We start from the raw sequence: 20691 nt of genomic DNA, 5'->3' as shown, positions 1-20691 counted from the left end.
CCATGGTGCTTAGTAGCATATCAAAGCTCATGCTCGCTTCCAGACTCCTTCAGTATCATAAGTACCTGTTATACCTTTCAAAGTTCATACTACATCCTAGCTCTTCTCGCCTTCTCTGCTACCTCCCTCCAGCTTCTATTCTATATTCTCTCTCTCTCTCTCTCTCTCTCTCTCTCTCTCTCTCTCTCTCTCTCTCTCTCTCTCCTCTCTATTCTCTATCCCCTGCTACTCTCCCCTCTCTCACAGTTAGCCCCAGCCAGGTCCAGTCTGCTGGCCATGTTCATTCTACTTCTTTCTCTCTCTGCCCTGGATTCTTCCAGATGCCTCTGGCTGTCTACAATGAAAACCTTCCCCTTCACCATACCATGGAGTGGTCACGTCATCCGTGTACACAAAACACACATAGTGGAAGGAGAGAACAGACTCCCACAGATTTTCTCTGACCTCTACATGTGTACCATCACACCCACGCACAGATACACACATGTACTTGTATATACCCACACAAACAATAAATAAAAAATATAATTAAGAAATAAGGTAAGTCTGGGCATGGTGGCTCGACTTTCTAATCCCAGCCCTTCAGAGGTAGAAGCAGGAGGATCAGAAGTTCTCAGCTACAGAGTGAGTTCAACCCGGGCTACATAAGACTGTCTTTAAAAACAAAGGTAAAGAGACAGGATGGTCAGTCAGGCTGTAAGTGATGGCTTGTCAGATGAGGAAGCCAGGATATATAATCCAGGTGCCTACCAGAATCCGGGCTCCCCCTGCTTATGAGCTGTAGGATTTGGAACATTGCTGCTTCATTTTTTTGTGACTCAATTTTCTCTGTAAAATGGGGGACAAATAGCACGTAACTAGATACCATGAAACAGATGAGTGAGCACACACAAGAATCCGGGCACAGGAGCTGGGGAGACGGCAGAGCAGCTAAGATCACCTGTTGCTCTTCCGGAGAACACGAGTTCAGTTCCCAGCACCCATGTCCGGCGGCTCACAACCATCGGTAACTCCAGCTCCAAATGATCCGGTGCCCTCTTCTGACATCCTAGGGCCAATGCTCATGTACACACATGCACGCACGCATGCACACACACACATACATGGGGTTAAAAAATATTTTTTCAAAGTCTCAGCACAGGTCTGTGGCACACAGCCAGGAACTGCTCGAAGGTGTGACTCCAGGGGCAGCAGGGACCTGAGACCCTGGTTCCCCGTGGGTGATGCAGTCTGCAATGGCCCTGTAAGGCCTCCTGGGACTCCAGCATCAGATTTCTCAAGAAAGCAAATGGCACCTTTCCTGAGGCGGCTGACCTGCCAAAGTTTTCACCCCACACTACAAAACTCTTCCCATTTAAGAGACCCATACCACATATATTTGGAAATTTTATTCTTTTTATTGCAAATCTCTGGTAAAGGAAAAGACAGGATAGCTGATTCTCCTTTAAACTTTGGCGAGAAGAGTACTCCACTGACTTCGCTGGATGGATGGCCTCCCAGCTGCACAGGGAAACACTGGGGTTGGGGGCGGAGTTAGGGGTGTGACACACACTGATGCTGGTGACTGCCTCCCAGATGCTCTGATGTAATTGGTCTGGAGGTTGTTCAGCATCAGCAGCTCCTTAAACTCCCCGAATGACCCCAAGCAGCCAGGGTGGAGAGGCCCTGCCCCAGTTCCTTGGCAGGGTTTTAGGCAACATCTTGAGCACCTAGGCAATTCCACCAGCAGCTGTATCACCTGCTGACACCACCCCACATCACCAGAGTCGGCTGCTGTCCGCTGTCCCCCTCTTCCCAGGTGTCATCTGTGCTCATCCTCCTCCCTTAGAGCCCCCAGAGGAGAGAGACCGGGAGGGGGCATGGCCCCATCCCGAGGCTTGTGCTTAATCACTCCAAGAAACATGGTTAGCCTAGCACAAGAGGGGGAAGGACGCTTTCTGAACACCAGTGACTTCTCCTAGGTGGAAAGATCTTCCTATCTAGAGATGAAAAGATTTGCGGGGAAATGAAGAAATGCATGGATACGCATTCATCACATAACCTCTCATGAGTCCAAATGAAAATAAAAGTTGTCCAGCTACCAAGAGTGAATGAAATATTAGGAACTTTAGCAGCATACCTTACAAGGGTCAACAGTAAGAGCCAGTTAGAATCTCATTGTGATTTATTCTAGAAATAGAAAATGAGTTTTATTTTCCTGAGTCCTTGCAAACGAGAGAGGAGAGGAAACGACAAGGTATTGTTCTGGGAACTTTTAAATGCTCCTGCTCTCTCTCTCTGTCCCTCGGGGTGCCCTCACACTTTAACACGAGTGTCTTCTGTCAGCTATGACACACTCACAGGGGAGCAAACAGCATGGGCTCAAGTCTTCAACAACTCAAACACGGGGACTGAAAACAAAACATCTACAAGGCGCTGGCACACATCTGGTATGATACGGTAGCATCATATCATGGTATGATAAATGTCACATCCGTTTGACTCTATCCATACAAAAGTGTGTGTGCTACTCCATGAATGATGCCGAATGAGGCCCGTCAAGACAGCGATAAAACTGTTAGGACAATTAAAAAGTACACAGGATCCCAGTCTTTCATCACAACCCTGATGTGTTTACCACACTTTCTGTTTTGTTGGTAATTTTTTTTTAAACAAGGGACAGTACGGTGACGTGATAAAAAACCAAGGCACAAATATACAGTTACAACAAATGTCTATAAACCCTAGCACTTAGTGTCTATTTGGGGAACATTAAGGTAAATTGTAAAGTCTGAAAAATTCTCACATTCATTACAATTGATGAACAATTAACTGTGCAATAAACAGACTGCTTAGCCACCATCTCATTATTAAATATATGGCTATTGGCTACACCGGCTGCAAATGGTTCCAAAAATAGCTTTAAATATTAAAATCCGGTACCTCTAGGAGGATATAAATATTGTGCCTTGTGGGATCTAGATAAATGTCGTAAGTTTCCACTTAATTTGTAATCTATATGGCAGTTATCAATTTTAAAAAACTATTCTCATTATATAAATGGCAAGGTTTTTCCCCCAGTGTTAAATCTCTTCTCTCTACAAAAGACAGGTGGTTTACAAGAAAATAACGTTTTAAAAAAAATGCATAGACAACAGTAATACAATCCAGATGTGGACTAAAAGCTGAACTCTAATCTACCAGGACATTCTCTTCATATAGAGTGAGGAGCAGTACATACCTGGAACAATTCATTCATTTCTTAATTTAAAAAAAATCACCATGGCAGCTTTTTTTTTTTTTTCCCAAAATAGTCAAAGTCATCTTGGCTAGAGCATCAAGCATTGAAAATAAATTCTTTTCATTCATAAAAGCCTTTCAAAATCCAAGGGCTCAACTGCACTTAGCTAGGGAAATAAAGTTGTAAAAATTGTATTTAAGATTTTTAAATCAAGGGTGTTTCAATACCGAAGGTAAACGTTTAGACCCATGAGAACACGTTTCTTGGCACATGCACACCCTGGATGGGATCCAGAACGCAGCCGTCGTCCGGCTGCAGAGGTGTCTGGCTCTTAGCCCCACAGGCCATCTCCTGTCATGTCCTTGTCCCGGCCCTCTTCACATGGAAGTTTCTGGCTTCTGCATCTGCTGGATCTGCTTCTGTAGCTGGTCCCTGTCCAGCTTCATCTTGGCCTCCAGCACTTGCCTGAGGGATCCTATGCTTTCGTAGATGGCTGTAAACCCTTGAGGAAGAGGCAAACGTCACAGGAGTTAACAGTTTACAAGCAGTGCCCTGCCCGGTTCTACAGCTACAGTAACGGTTGTCTCCCACAAATGTTGACACTCCAGGGGTCAACCCTGGATGGGGGCCTCCACGAAAACTGCTTTTGAGTTACCAAGGGGACTACTGCAGTCAAGACATGGGGCAGATGCTGCTTTTAGCCAAGTGATCCCAGCTCACGCCACTATCACTGAGAAATCGCATCATGTACCAGAGCAGGGCGTCCATCTCTCCTGCGGCATCTCTGTTCCAGGTCATATCATAAGGAAGCCATCAACCCCCAACTGAGGAGCTTTCTGCAAAACACTGCCCTGTCGTCTAAAAAGACTAGGTCCAGGCGCCTCTGTGGGTCAAGAGAGCACCAGGCACTTAGGCCTCCAGCTCCTAAGGGACCAGACAGAACTCTACAGTGAAGTCTTCCGACCCAGTGGCCCCCAAAGGTCCATTCCGGGGCTGAGCTTTGGCTCCAGTGTCCCCAGGGTCTCCTGAGAGACTGGAGTTTTGTTTCCAATCATCTCTGGGGTTATGAATGAAGGCTTTTCTGAGGCTCCAGTCCTCAATGCAGGACCTGGCATCTACACTGCTGTGCTCCAAGAGGTCACTTTGGGCCTGTCACTCTAAACATGGACCCCCGATAGGAGACAGATTTCGCTGAGAAAAATGCTGGGCTCAGCCAGGCATGGTGGCATATGCCTGCATTTCAGTACTTGGAAGACTAAGGCAAGACTAAGAGTTTGAAGCCAGCCTGTTCTACATAGCTAGACTCCTTTCTTTCTTTCTTTCTTTCTTTCTTTCTTTCTTTCTTTCTTTCTTTCTTTCTTTCTCTCTCTCTCTCTCTCTCTCTCTCTCTCTCTCTCTCTCTCTCTCTCTCTCTCTCCCTCCCTCCCTCCCTCCCTCCCTCCCTCTCTCCTTCTCTCCCTCTCTCCCTTCCTTTTTTTTTTTTTGAGACAGGGTTTCTCTATGTAACAGCCTTGGCTGTCCTGGAACTCCCTCTGTAGACAAGGCTGGCCTCAAACTCACAGAGATCTACTTGCCTCAGCCTCCTGAATGTTGGGATTAAAGTCATGCGACACCACTTCCCAGCTAGACTTCATCTCAGAAACAAAACAGCATCATAGAGGAACTGATCCAGATACACAGGACTGTGGTGATATATTGTGTACCCTAATAAACTTGCCTGAGGATCAGAGGACAGAGCCAGCCGCTAGATCAGACGTAGAGGTCAGGCAGTGGTGGCACACACCCTTAATCCTATCACTCGGGTGGCAGAGATCCGTCTAGATCTCTGTGAGTTCAAGGTCACACTAGAAACAGCCAAGCCGTGGTGGCACACACCTTTAATCCCAGTACTGGGAAGCACACACACCTTTAATCCCAGTGCCCCAACTGGACACACACTGAGAAGGAAAACCACCACTTAGTAAAGAGATCCTCACTCGGGTGCCCCCTCACTAGGGTGCCCAACCCTCCCTTTTGTGTGTGTGTTTCCAAGACTGTCCTGGAACTCTCTTTGTAGACCAGGCTGCCTCTGTTTCTGCCTGTGCTGGGATTAAAGGCGTATGCCACCACACTCAGCCTGCCTTTTTTTTTCCTTTTTCTTTTCCTTTTTTTTGAGATGGGGTCACTATGTAACTGCTGAACCATCTCTCTAACCCTGGCTACATTCATATAATGATTCAAAAGGAAAAAAATTAAACACATAAACACAGAATAAAATGGCAGATACCAGGGGCATGATGTGGGCAGACAGGGGAGTAAGGAGACTCAGATCAAAGGGTAAAAACAGCAAAATACATAAAACGAACAAGTCTAGAGATCTAATACACATTGTGAGGAAAATTCAATATATTGTCTTTGGGGTTTTTGATGAAAGTGTTGACTCAAGGTACACACAAACACACATATATATGCACACATATACACCATACACATACACACATACCATGTATACACACACACACCATACACATACATATGCACACATACATACACACACACCATACACATATACATACACACACATATACAATACACATTCACAAATATATATATATACACACACACACATATATAGCACACACAACACACATATATCCCCCCATGTGAGATGATGGGTAGCTTAATTTATGTGAACACAATAGCTGTTTTGTTACAGATATCAAAACATAAGCTTTAAATATACAAATAAACTTTTTTTTTTATTTAAAGCACGTTTGAGGGCCAAAGAGATGTGTGAGTGGCTGTGCTGGCTAGTTTTGTGCCAACTTGACACAAGCTAGAGTCATCAGAGAGGAGGGGTCCTTAACTGAGAAAACACCTCCCTATCATTTGGCTGTAGGCAAGCATTTCCTTAATTAGTGATTGATGGGGGAGGGCCCAGCCCACTACAGGTGGTGCCACCCCTGGGCTGGTGGTCCAGGGTTCTATAAGAAAGCAGGCTAAGGAAGCCATGAGAAGCAAGTAAACAGCCCTCCTCTACAGCCTCTGTCACAGTTCCTGCCTCCAGGTTCCTGCCCTGCTTCGGTTCCTGTCCTGACTTCATTCAGTGATGACCAGGACTGTGGAAGAGTAAGCCAAAGCAACCCTTTTCTCCTCAGGTTGTTTTGGTCCTGGTGTTTCATCACAGCAACAGAAACCCTGACTAGGACAGTGGTTAAGAGCACTTTACTGCTCTATTGGAGGACTGGAGTTCAGATCCCCACACCCACATCAGGTGGCTCACAAATGCCTGTTGCTCCTCTCCTAGAGAGCTAACACACCCCTTCTGACCTTCATGGGCACGTAGACACACACACACACACACACACACACACAGAGCGAGCGAGAGAAAGAGAGAGAGAGAGAGAGAGAGAGAGAGAGAGAGAGAGAGAGAGAATAAAATGGATCTTTTAAAAGAAATTTTGATTAGGAAAACAATGTTTAAAGGTGGGAGAGAACCGACTCCACACTCCACACTCATGTGCCATGTGCATAAGGTCAGCAGGGCAGAGGTAGCCCTCAAAAATCCCTCAAAGGCACATTGACCCCGGCCATGAACAGGAAGAAATCAGCGGGTGGCACTAAAGAAAATGTCCACCCTCCGCAGGTTAAGCATTTTGCTTGCCTGTGTATCATGGAGATGCTTCAGAGACCTGCAACTGAACTAGTAATTCAGGCCTGGGAGTGTAGCTCACTGGTGGAGGGAATGCAGTGTAGCAACTGGGAGGTGCTGAGTTCAAGTCCCAGCAGCACTATGGTAAATATATTGCTGGGGTTTTTTTGCTGTTGTTGTTTTTTTGTTTTCCTAGCCAGCTCAGTCTCAGTTTCAGGGGAAATCTCAGTGACTAGCGTTTCAGATAACTACGCCGCATGAGCTGCGTGCGCACGAGCTGCATGCAGGGCTGGCATACCGGCATTAACCTCCGCTTTCATTTCCTTCATATCCTCGTTCATCTGTAACTCCAGTTTGCTGATCCGCCCGTGCACCTTCTCCTCCTCCGGCTTTGTTCTCTGCCCTTCCACGTTCTTCTTCTGACTCTCTTCGATTTTGTCCAGCCTGGCCGACATCTGGCTGAGCTTTTTCTCCATGTCTCTTTCACAGGCTCCCTGAGGTCCATAATAAGAATTACACTTGGTTATCACCACAAAGGAGCATGCGCCTTGCCTCACACCGGCCGGAGCACTTAACCATCTGCAGGGACCAGAACCACGGCGGCTCCTTGTTATACAGCCTGCAACCATTCTCCAAGGTCACCCAGAGTAAAAATGCACACTTTCTTCTGCCTCTTGAGTTTGCTGTGGCCATATGATCTAGCCAAGGGGGTGTAAGACCGGTGCATGTGACTGCTTCCAGAAAAAGTTAAAGAACACTTGCTGAATCCTTAATTCTTCCCTTTCCCTTCTGTTTCTGCCTTTCAGTGGATGGCTGGAGCTCTTTCAGCCACCCTGAATGGAGGGGACCAGGGCCACTCTCTGAGCCTGGCAGAAAGCTAACCTAAAAGGATTCTGGGTCACTGAAGACTGACAACCCCTCACCTCAAGTTTCTCCTGAAAAAATGCACACCTGTATTTGTTTTACATGAGAGAAAAGTAAGTTGGCATCTTAGTGAATCCACCATTATCCCGGAGTTCATTAGCTTAAGCCAATGTGAAAATCAAGCTGTAAACCACACACTCCGAACTCCACAAATGTGCCAGGATGTGTCAAGGCACAACACTAGTAGGTCTGAGAAAAGTAGGAGGAAGAGTCAAGGGAAAGAATGGAAATCCTGAGTGTTTCCTTGTCTTTGCAGTCCACTATCCCTGTGTTTAGTGAAAGTCTGCATCCAGAGGCTTTAGGGACACCAAGCCCTCACCAGGTGGGACAGGACACCACTCCTGTGACGGCCTTGATGCAGAGCCCACAACTCAACGAGGCTCAGCACCTGGAGCGAGCAGTCGGACGAACAAACCGCACCAGCCACTTCTGCTCAGTCTAAACCCCACGGGAGGAAGCTGGGCGAGAAAAGAAAACCCAGCATAATTTGCCTGCCTCGCACCAGCTCCCAAACCTGCTGGTTTTAAATGTGATAAATGCACGACTTTTGGAAGATGTTTTTTGGCAGTTCTGCAAGCCTTAGCTCTTTGAGAGAGGGGTGGTGGTGGAAGCAGAAGTAGATGGCGAAAGAAATGGATTCTGCTCGGTCTCCCTGGGAGAACGAAGGCACACTGTTATTACAGTCAGAGTGGCCTGGAGGGACAGAGAGTCACTCAATACGTGAAAGCAAAAAGTAAAAGCAGAAAAACAAGATCAATTCTGTGACTGATAGCTTTATTTAGAAATGTGTGATAGACAACTGGGTTCATTAAAGTCGTGACTTAAAAACCATTAACTGAAATGTTCAGTTTGTCCTTTGTTAACGAACCTAAATCAAAACCCTCCCTGTCTTTATGAACAATATGAAGAACGGGGAATGGGGGGGGCACGGCTGGGTGTTAAGGTTCAAGATTAGCAGATATCATGGCTAGTGTTAGTTGTCAATGTTACAGAATCTAGAACCAACCAGGAGTCTCTGGGGTGTGCCTGTCGGGGGCTATTTTGGTTTGCTGGAGGTGGAAAGACCCGACCACTGTGGGTGGCCCCATTCCATGGCTGGACCCTGAATTGTGTGAGTGGGAAGAGAGCTGAGCAGTGGCCTGTATTCACCCCTCTCTGCTTCCTGTAGTGGATGCAACATTGACCCCCTCACCACCACAAAGTGTACCCTTGACCTGTGAACCAGAATAAACTCCTTCTCCCTTAAGTTACTTTCAGCAGAGGATTTTCTCATAGCAACAGGAAAAGAAACTAAGGTAGCAGGTATGAGAACCTGGGTTTGATCCCCAGAACAAAGGAAGGAAGAGCAAGAACTGGGGAAATGGGAGAGGAAGAAGCATGGAGAGAGAGGGGTGAAGGGAAAGGAACACGGAAATGATTCAAAGGCAGGAATGCCTGGACAGCTGTGGGTGGTGCCAGATTAACGAGCGCCAAGTCCTTAGGTCCTGGTGAGACGTGGCAGGCCGCCACTGAGTATCTATTATTGAAAAACATCAATACCTACACTGTTTTCCTTCACAATCAAGGAAAGGTGGTCGATTTTCTGTAAAAGCTCTTTCTCTATCCGTTCTTGTTCTTGTTGCAGCCAGCTCCGTGCAGATAAAATCTGGTTGCTCAGCTCCTCTACTGTACCTTTAAATCTACAACAACAAAAGAAAGGAAAGGAAAGGCATGTAGACAAGTTGAATGCAAGGCAGTTTTAAGGGGCATTAAACAATGTCTATTCAATGAGAATGGCATGCTTACCTTCTCTGAGGACCACATGCAACATGAAGCTGGTGGAGGATGGAAGCACCACAGGAACTCACCTGGTGATGCTCCTACCCATAGGAGCTGGCAGCTCGGGCACAGAGGTGACACAGTAACACAGAGATGCCAGGGGCTAGAAACCTTTGCAGTTCTAAGGGTCCACGGTCCTCCTTGCTCAGAGGACATCCCATCCTTCACCTCTTTTTTCGGAATCCTCTCCTTACCTGCACCCTCCCTCCTTGTATCTCCCAGGACTAGAGGCTGGCTTGCTTTCTCCCTCTCACGTTTTCTATTGCTCTTTCCCCATACAGACACAGCCTAATTTAAACCAGTAGGAAATAATCTAGGCATAATGGAACATACCCGAAATCCCAGCACTTGGAAGGTATAGCCAGGAGGACCAGGAGTTAAAGGTCATAGTGATATGGCCTGGGTAACTTGAGATTTTGTCTCAAAAAAAAAAAATCAAACAGAAAATGGAAAGTACCCCTACAACATTTCATACTTTCCAGAATCTTTAAAATAACTATCAATGCATGCCACTTCCCTTAATCACTTTCTTCTTATTTGTATTAACATGTAATGAAAGCATAGACTATATGAAGATATATGTAGATGTGTAATAGATGTAGCTATGTGATTTAAATAATAATAAGAACACTCATTAAAGTCACTAATTGTCCTGAAATGTCTACTTTTTGTTTTCTTTATATAAGGAGTCTTCACATGTCACTGGGATACATGGCTGCCTAGCCAGAAATCACATTTACTAGCTTCCCTTGCAGCTAGGTGAATGTGATGGTTAATCTTCTGTATCATCTTGACTGGATTTGGAATCATCTAGGAGGCATACCTTGTATGTGAGGGTGTTTCCAGAGGGATTTCGTGAAGAGGGAAGATCCACTCTGAATGTGTAAAACACCATTCTAATGGACTGGGGTCATATATTGAAAAAAAAAGAGGGGAAGGAGGAAGTATACTGAGCATCAGTATTCATCTTTTTGGCCTCTGACTATGGATGCAATGAGACTAGGCACTTCATGTTCCTGCTACCACATGTTCATCACCATGGTGGATGGTATCCCCTCAAACTGTGAGCCAAACTGTCATCCTCATTACTTAGGCGCTTTTTGTGAGGTCTCAGCAATGAAAAAAAGTAGCAGTTACAGTGCAGTGTACCAGTAAGTCACGTGACACAATGCACAAAGGAGAGAAGTACATGGCTCTGGTCGCATCCTTCAAAACAGAACTGTCACCCTGGATTTTCCCTCTGTAGCAGCTGAGGAAGATCAAGGCCTGGAGCTGTAGAGGCTCCACACTGGGTGGCCAGAGATGCCCTGTCTGTCCTGGAACACTGACCACAGAACACTGAGCCATCCTGTAGCTGAACTAATATAGCTATCTGTACAGATAAGACACTGGCCACCACCAGGACTTAGAAGACCCAAGTGTGCAGCCCAGTCACACTTCCCCAGAAGTTAGCATTGCCGGGACCTGCTATTCTTTACCAGTGCCTTCCTCTCAGGACTCTAGTAGTGATGTCTGGCTTGCTGAAATGACCCACCCATTTTAAAACCTTCTTTGGGGGGCCAGGGAGTAGGTTCAGTGGATAAAGCCCTTGCTGTGCAAGCATAAGGGCCTGATCCCCAGAACCCATGTAAAGAAAGAGATGGCCTATAATTCCAGCACTCCTATGACAAGATAGGAAACAGAGACAGGAAACCCTAGAAGCTCCCAGGTCATCTAGCCTGGAGTACATATCAATGAACAACCACAAACAAAACAAAAAACTCAAACAAAAGAGGTGAGAACTAACACCCAAGGTTACAGTCTGACTTCGACACCTATACCATGGTATGTACATGTGTGTGCACACACAGATTTTTTTTTCTTTTTCACAGATTTTCTTTTTAAAGGCATTTTTCCCCCTAACCTATGGCCTCACTCATGCTAGGCAAGCACTTTACTCCTGAACTACATTCCAGGTGAAGATGCTTAGTCACACCTGTTGCATGGTATTTTGTTTGTGTGCTGACAAATAAAGCTTGCCTAGAGATCAGAGAAGCAAAGCAGCAGCCACTTAGAGACCTCTTACCTCTATGAAATCAAATGGGTGGTCCCGTCTCTAAAAATCCTCAGACTGAATGGGCCCAAGATCCCGTCTCCACCCACCGTATATTTCTGTCTCCACCTCCCTGGCGCTGAGATTAAAGGTGTGAGCCTCCCAAGTGCTGAGATCAAAAGTGTGAGCCACCAATGCCTGGCTTCCATGGTTAACTAGTGGCTAGCTCTGCCCTCTGATCTCCTGGCACGCTTTATTTGCCTGAACACAAACAAAATATCATACAATACAAACCTGCCAAGTTCCTTTCCCTAAAAGTTAACAAACATATTCACATGGAGAATTTGGGGGAACCATTATTTAACTTAACATAATCACATACCTATTCCCTGAAGCACCATTAATAATAAATGATACAGAGCACCCTGTTTAAGTCCTTAATCTGAAACCTGGCCACCAGCTCCCTAAACTATAGACTCTACATGATTAAGAACAAGGTCTGTTTTGTTTTGTTTTTCTTATGTCCTCTAGACAAGTGCTTAACAAATACATACTAGGGTCAGGGGAGTTGAGTCGGTGGGTAAAGTATTTGCTACACAGACATGAGGACCAGAGTTTGGATGCCCGGGATCCATGTGAAAAGCTAGACATGATGGCTTGCACCTACAGTCCTAGCACTGGGGAGATGGAAAAAGAGTCTCACTAGCCAGTTAATCTAGAAGAACCAGTGAGAGACCCTGCCTCAAAAAAACAAGGTGGAGCGGGACAGAGGAGGATGCCCAATGTTGACCCTCACCTCCACACACTCATGCACCCATTCCACCTACCCCTGCACATACACACACACCAAACACACACACACACACACACACACACCACATATACACATCAAAATATAACAAATAAACCAAATGCACATTGAATGAAGAGATGGACCATCATTCATTCAACTGCTAGAAGCAATAATTATGAAGAAAAAATGACAATGTGCCACATGGAAACCTTTTCTTTTAGCTTTCATTATTGTTTTTACTCTGTGTGATAAATAGAAACCAGGAGGTGGGCAGAAGAGATGGCTCATCAGTTAAGAGCACCTGCTGTTCTTCCAGAGGATGAGAATTCAGTTCCCAGCACCCACATCTGGCTGCTCACAACCACCTGCAACTCCAGCTCCAGGGGATCCAATGCTCTCTTCTGGCCCCTGTAGGTACTGCACTCATGTGCACATATCCACACAGACAAAAATAAAAACAAAAATAAATCTTTAAAACAGACAAAGTTTAGACATTATGTTTTAAAATAAAAGCAAGAGGGAGAAAATGTGAATTCTGTGAACTCGGAAAGGAACTCGAGAAAACCCTTTACAACCTGATGACTTACTTAGTGTCCAGGAGCTGAAGCTGGTGGTTGCTGTCTCTGTGGGACATCTTCAGTTTGGTGCTCTGCTCTGAAATGGACAGGTCTACTCTGCTCAAAAGCTGAGAAATCTGGAAAAGAAGATTGGATTATAAAGATCTCACATCATGTCTTCAGGGGCCATTTCAGAAAGCATGGCATATGCTCTCTGCTGGCCAGTGGCATTGAGAATCACTTTACTAAGTCCATTTAGGAGTTCTCCTTCTCTTTCCACCTCTGTTTATGTGTGTGTGTGTGCGCGCGCGCGTGCGCAGGTGCATGTGCACACAGGTATCTATGGAAGCCAGAGGTCAACATGAGTGTCCCTCTCAATCATTCTCCACTTTATTTTTTGAGGCAGGGTCCCTCACTGAATATGGAGCTCACCTATTGGCTAGCATGGCTGCCCAATAAGTTCCAGGGGTCACCTGTCTCCACTACACAGTTCTTGATATTACCACAGTGTCCAGCTTTTGAAAAACATTTTTTTAGGGCTGGAGAGATGACTTACTGGTTAAGAGCACTGGCTGCTCTTCCAGAGGTCCTGAGTTCAATTCCCAGCGACCACATGGTGGCTCACAACCATCTCTAGTAGACCCTGATGTCCTTTTCTGACATAAAGCCGTACATGCAGACAGAGCACTCATACATAAAATAAATATATAAAGCCTGTGAATAACAAAAACCAAGCAAACAATAAAAATCTGAAGGAGGGGCTGGAGAGATGGCTCAGTAGGTAGTTAAGAGCACATATTCCTCAGAGTTCAATCCCCAGGACCCGTTTCTTACTTTACAGCCACCCTGTAATCCAGATCCAGGGGGAATCCAAGTCCTCTGGCCTCTGGGAGCACCTGCACTCATGTACACACACACACACACACACACACACACACACACACACACACACACCCCAAACTGGTGAAATGCTGAGTTTCGCTTTGTGAAATAAATGATGAATTTCAAGGTGAAACACCCCAAGATTCCTTGGCCAGCTTACTTGCTTCCTCTCTAGCTTTGGCCTGATTGGGTCCCTCACACAGACCAAGTGATGAGTCAGCACATGCAATGCAGTCAGTAAAGAATCAGACACTGGGAAAAACAACTTGCAAAGCCACACTGGGTCACTCACCTGGGCAAGAGGTAGTTTGAGGGGACATAATTTAGAATTTCTGGGGTATATGGATTATTTTATGAATAAGGGGAAAGAATCTTCAAATTGGCACTGTTCCAAAAATGCTCTATGATCGATCTGGCTGCCAGATTCACGGAGGCCCACTCCAGCAAGATGGGGAAGGAAGACAGGAAGAGGTGAGGATTTGCATAAACCCACTAAGGCTGGCCCCTCTAGGCTGAGAACAAACTCCCCGCCTCTAAGGTGTCTGTCCGGACCATACCTGTCCTTCTGCATCTTTGATTTTTGTTTCCAGGATCAGCTTGGCCGCTTGCTGTTCCTTGTTCAAGTGCTGGAGCCCCTCGAAGGTCGTCTTGTGCTCTGCAGAGAGTCTGGCTATGCTGGCGTCACACCTACCCGGGGAGACAACACACAACCGTTCCAGTTTAACAGCATGTCAAACCGCTGCCTTGCGATTTCATACTACAGAATGCATCGTGCGATGCAAGGCCTCCTCAGAAACCGAGCAACTGGTTTGTGGAGAAGGCTCAGGCCGTAAGGCAGGAGGAACAGTCTGATCCTCAGAATGCGTGTAAAAACAAACAAACAAAAAACAAAAAAAAAAAAAAAAAACAGGTGTGGTGCTGGAGAGATGGCTCTGTGGCTAAGAGCATGTACTGCTCTTGCCGAAGACCCGAGTTCAGTCCCCAGCATCCACATCAGGCAGCTCACCACAGCCTATAACTCCAGTTCCAGGGGATCCAATACTCAGGCCTCAACAGGTACCTGAACTCACATGCACAACTACACATAATTAAAAATAATTAAAAAAAATATTTTTAAGCCAGGTGAGACAGTGTGCACTTGTACACACAGTACAGGGAGGCAGAGACAGGTAGACCTCGCGGGCTCACTGGCTGCCAGTCCAGCCTGCTTGGTAAGCTCAAGGCCAGCAAGTTACCCTCTTGTTTTGTTTGAAAGTGGCTCAGCTGGTTGAGATGGCTCAGAGGCTAGAGGTATGTGTGTCCAGGCCCAAGGGCCTGAGTTCAGTCCCTGGATCCCGCAAGGTGGAGGAGAGAACCAATTCCCAATAGCTCTCCTCTGACTTCCACACTGCACCATGGTGCATGCATGTCTCTGTACCCAAAATGCACTTGTGCACACACACTAAGTTTGGGGCCAGCAGGATGCTTCAGTGGGTAAAATGCTGACTGTGCAAGTCTGAGGATCCAAGTTCAGTCTTCAGAACCCACACAGTGGAAGGAGAGAGCTGACTCCGCCATGGTGTCCTCTCTCTCTCTCTCTCTCTCTCTCTCTCTCTCTCTCTCTCTCTCTCTCTCACACACACACACACACACACACACACACTTTTTAGAATAGTGGATGGCTCCAGAGAGTAACGCCTGAGCTTAACCTCTGGTGCACACACAGTGTTAGAGTGAGAGAAGTGGGGAGGGGGAGGGGAAGAGAGGAGGAAGGAACTTAAGTGTCCCTACCCCCAAATGATTTTCAAGTTTGGTGCCAAGACAACCTGGTGAGGGACAGAATAGACTTTTGACCAATGATGTTGAAAAATAACTAAGCATACACACACACACACACACACACACACACACACACACACACAATGTACAAAAGGCTGCCTCAGTGGCCAGAACACTTGGAGTTCGGGTCACAGCACCCACATGGGGCTGTGCACAACCACTTTTAACACCAGCTCCCGGGGACCTGCCACCCTTTTCTGGTCTCCATGGGCATTGCACACACATGGTACACATACATGTATGCAAGCAAAAAACACTCATACACATAAAATAAATCTTTTAAAAAATGTAAACATACAAGGCCTCATAAACAAATATTATCAGCATATTATTTGTAGTAGACAAAAAGCTGAGACAGCATATCCACCCAATTTATAAAGAAACAAAATGTGGTGTCTCTTAGCCATAGAGAGCAATGGTATGCCGACACACTTTACACAGATGAGCCCTGAAGACACTGCGCAAACTGGAAGAAGCTGGTCTTAAAGAACTGTGTGTTCTCCACTTACAGGAAACATCCAGGGGGCAAATCCTAGAGATGGAAAGAATGGACAGGGCTGGAGGGAGGATAGGGGAGTGACTGCCAATGAACGAACTGTTCTAATGGTCTAGGATTAATTGTGATTGGATGAACAGTGAATATACCAAAACCTACCCAAGTGCATGCTCTAAAGTTTTATTTTTAAATTGTGTGTGTGTGTGTGTGTGTGTGTGTGTGTGTGTGTGTGTGCCCATGTGAGTGCAGTTCCTGCAGACTTTGAAGAAGGTGTCAGGTCCCCTGGAGCTGGAGTTTCAGGCAGTTGTGAACCACCTGACATGGATCCTGGGACACGAACCTGGGGGTCCTTTGGAAGAGCAGCATCCACTCTGAAGTGCTAAGCCATCTCTCCAGCCACTCCACCCCACTGTCACTTATATGTAAATTATATATAATACAATAAATACAAATAAACTTATCTGAAAATTATATATCAGAAAATTATGTATGTCAAAATTAACATAAATATAAAAAAACATAAAATAAAATATCATAAAATAAAGAACAATAGAGAGACAGAGAAAGGGAGAGAAGGAGGGAGAGAGGGAGAAGGAGGGAGAGGAGAGAGGGAGTACTCTCAGGTCCATAGTGCCGTTTGTGAAGGTCCCAGTGTTATCTCACTAATTCCCAGTTCCCGGGTGTTGGGAGCTTACGCCTTGGCATATGGACATGTCCCCTCCCTCACTCTGCCTCCAGGCACACCCCACACCCTGTGAAGAGAAGAAAGAGGATGTGGCCACTGAGTTTTGGGGAAATGCAGGCAATGTGCCAAACATAGAACCCAACATCCCAGGAAGAACTGGGGAGCTAAAAGTGAGACTTTCTTCAGGAAGCAATGGAAAAATCTCTGGCCACATCCTATGTGAGGTTCACTCTGCTGAGGGGGATGAATGTCCCTTGCCTTCAAAGCTAGTTCTACAAGTGAGGAACGAGGACCTGTTTTCTGTTAACTGCATTCCTAATAGATTCATAAAAAACTACATATTCAAACAGGAGATTATATGCCAGCCTAGTAATTTAGTAATATCACTTTAAAAGCTAGACTTCTTCAACACAATTATGTAATCGATGCACGCAAACCGAAATCTTGCCAAAGAGGTTTTTTGGTTTTTTTTTTTTTTTTTAATCTCACATGAATTCATCTCAACAGTCTCATTAGCTTTCCAAGAGAAAGACAGATAGCCACCAAACAAACCCCAAATATCCGGTGCCTCTAACAAACACTCCGGGCGGGTCTGGAATCAAGGTGTTTGTTAACGGGGAGGAACAAGTCGGATGGAGAAGGCGAAGAGACACTGAGGCAGAATGGAAGATCCCTGAAGGTATTTCAAGAGACTGCTGTGTCTAGATACAAAGTCATAAAGATGACACAGCAGTTTTTGCACTGTTGACTGAGGTGCCGGGAGGCGCCATTTGTAGCATGCTCCCCCCCCACCCCCTCACCCCCCGTCCCAGCTACACACACGCACCCTCAATCTCCACCTGCACCCACAGTGGTGTGCTGGTTACTTTTGGTTATCATCTTGACTGGAGCCAGCCACTGAGCACACCTGTGAGAGGTTTACCCAATCAGGCAGTTAGAAGTGAGAAGACCCCCCCAAACGTGGGCAGCACCTCCCTGAGGCAGCCCCGATACACGGTGCATTTCCCCTCCCTGCCTCTGTGTCTCACTGGCGAGGTCATCTGCCCTCTTGCTGCTGCTGCTGCCGCTGCTGCCGCTGCCTTCCCCACTGACATCACATTCAGGCTCCTCAGGTTTCCAACAGGGACCCGGGACCAGCGGCTCTCCGGGACCCCTCCAGGCCTTCAGCACCAGGGTGGGAATACTGAGGCACACAGCCTCTCAGGCTAAGTGACTACCAGATGCTCAGTCCCTCCTGCATGGAGAGGACCGTTATCTGAATGTCAGCCTATACCAATCTAGTCATCACACACACACACACACACACACACACACACACACACACACACACACTGTTCGTTCTGTTCCTCTAGAGAAAGACCTCTAACAAATATAGTGGCCGAGAAAATCTCCCGCTGTCTCCTTGAGTCCCTGCTCTACCTTGTGGCTCTCAAGTCCTTCCAAGCCCAGGCTGTTTTCTGAGTTTGGGGGTCTTTTAAAAACCAGACTCCACAAACAAGGACTCAGTCTTGTTTTCAAGTTTTCAGTCCTTCCCCGGCAATGATTGTAGCTCAGTCATTCATCCAAACGTGCATTTTCAACAGGCTCTGGGCACTTGACTCCAGAAGTGAATGACAGACAGAGAGCCTCGCTCTAAGACAGTCAGGAAGACAACAGAGGGACTGGATGGAGCGTTAAGTAGAGGGGGTACTCTGCAGAGTGGGGGTGTCAGGAAAGACCCTGGGAGGACAAGACATTCAAACTACCCGTCAAAGGTGGACCAGGAGCTAGAAGAGGAAGTAGAAAGGTACTCTGGGAGAAGGACACATGCCAAGGCCCGGCGGCAGGAGAATTGACTTCTTTGGAGATGAACAAAGGTGGGGCATGGCTGAAGGTGCAAGACAAGTGTAGGGAGAGGTGAGGAGATCAGGAGGTGTCCACCACCAAGAGTCAGACTGAGGAGACTAGAGTGGGGTTCCTCCTGCTGAGAACAGCGAATGACAGACGGGCCAGGCATGGTGGGACACACCTGTAATCCCAGCACTCAGGAGACTGAGGAGACTGAGGCAGGACAACGTGATGCAAAGCCGGCTGGGGCTACAGAACAAGACTCCAGTTCAGTTGCAAATAAAGAAAATGGAGAGGTGGCTCGGCGGTTATTGCATTCACTGCTCTTGCAGAGGACCAGGGTTTGGTCCCCGGCATTCACACAGTGGCTCACAACCTCCTGTAACTGCAGTTCCAGAGGCTCCGACACCTTCTCCTCACATCCACAGGCCCTTGCATGCATGTGGTGCATATATACACTCGGGCACACATGTGCACATTAAATAAATAAAGACAAACAAAAAGAACAATAGCAAAGAGACACGGTGGAGTGGTCACTGTGACCCTCATTCGGTCCTCCCAACCCTCCTCCAACCGGTAACGGATCTTTAACTGACAGCTGCCAGTGCACATACACAGCATACAAGGCACTCAGTTTCTGCACAAATACACCCTAACATGGCTCTCTCTGCTCTAAAGATGCCATGGTGGACCCCTGTCCTTAACCGGGTCCCGAGCTCCCGTGTGCTCATTGTCACCCCACTGGCTGGAAATGTTCCTTTGCTCCAGATTCCCATTAGCTGCATCCTTGCACTTGGCTCTCGGTAGCAGCAGAGGGCAGAAGAGGCCCATACGTGTTCTGACAACTTCATCCCAGCCCGCTAAACATAATCCGGAGGGAAGGTCTCGCAGCAGTTCTTAGACATCGGTGTGCCCAGTATCCAGGGATCTCATTAGAAACAGATTCCAATTCAGTGGCTGTGGCACTTGTGGACATGGCTGCCAAGGTCCCAGGGTAAGGGCCAGGAAGGTGGTTCAACCCATAAAAGCATGTGCTGCCAAGCCTGGTGATTTGAGCTCCTCCAGACAGGTGTGGTAGAAGGAGAGAATCAACCTCTGCAATTATCCTCTGATCTCCACACATGAGCCACAGTACACACACGTGTGTGTACACATCCGTAAATACAGAAAGGTAACTGTAAATAAAATACATTTTTAAAAATCCTGAGGCTCCGGGTTCATGGAACACACCCAAGTAAAGAGAAAAATCAACTCTCCACACTGACAGAAAACACCTCTTAAAATTTCCAGCATAGGAGAAGTAAAACAAAAAATAACTATAACAAAGATGAACGTCTTAGAAAGCATACAAATAGTAAGCCCTGACTGTATTATTTGATTCAATGACTATACTATTACTTGACCAAATGACATCAGCCAGCAGAGGGCGCTCTCGGATCATTTCCTCCCATGAAGACCTGGCCAGCTTCAGAAACAAAAGTGATGTGTGTGTGTGTGTGTGTGTGTGTGTGTGTGTGTGTGTGTGTGTGTGTGTGTGTGTAGAAGATAACTTTGTGGAGTTGGTGTCTTCCTTCCACCCTCACGGGGATGCTGGAATGTACCTGAGGTCAATAAACTTGTACAGCCAACCCTTTACTCCCTGGCCATCCCAGAGTCAAGTAAAAACTGTTCTTCAGGAGTAAAGTCTCTAACATTCAAACACCTGCTGTGATGGGTAATCATCACGGACAACTTGACTGAATTCAGAGTCACCTAGGAGACACACCTCTGGGCTTGGCAGTGAGGGCGTTTCCAGAGGTGTAACGGAAGAGGAGAGCAGACCTACCCTGAAGGTGGGCAGAACCTTCTCAGGGGCTGGGGTCCCAGACTGAACAACGAGGAAAACAGTCAGGCTTAGCTGCAGCAGCAGCAGCAGCAGCAGCCAAGCCCTTCCGCTTCTTTCTTGACCGTGCACCCCACGAGAACAGTCACCTCATGCTCCTGCCAACGTGTTCCCCACCCGATGGAC

The 20691-nt window shown here is 46.7% G+C and overlaps 1 protein-coding gene across 3 annotated transcripts in view; it reads right to left on the bottom strand.

Moving 5' to 3' along the window:
* Positions 1-1373: 1373 nt before the first annotated feature.
* Positions 1374-20691, bottom strand: part of Fam81a (family with sequence similarity 81 member A) — a 51527-nt gene continuing 32209 nt past the window's right edge. For all 3 annotated transcript variants that reach the window (XM_028865847.2, XM_028865844.2, XM_028865854.2), the window contains exons 5-9: positions 14415-14544; positions 13006-13112; positions 9319-9454; positions 7150-7345; positions 1374-3722 (exon numbers count right to left, since the gene is read on the bottom strand). In XM_028865847.2, the coding sequence (XP_028721680.1) occupies positions 3598-3722; positions 7150-7345; positions 9319-9454; positions 13006-13112; positions 14415-14544 (694 nt within the window). In that variant the 3' untranslated portion in view covers positions 1374-3597. The remainder of the gene's footprint in view (positions 3723-7149; positions 7346-9318; positions 9455-13005; positions 13113-14414; positions 14545-20691) is intronic.

The sequence above is a fragment of the Peromyscus leucopus genome, chromosome 7 (assembly GCF_004664715.2).
Source record: "Peromyscus leucopus breed LL Stock chromosome 7, UCI_PerLeu_2.1, whole genome shotgun sequence".
NCBI lineage: Eukaryota > Metazoa > Chordata > Mammalia > Rodentia > Cricetidae > Peromyscus > Peromyscus leucopus.
Note: the sequence above shows the minus strand (reverse complement) of the source record. Positions and strands in the feature narration are given on the sequence as shown.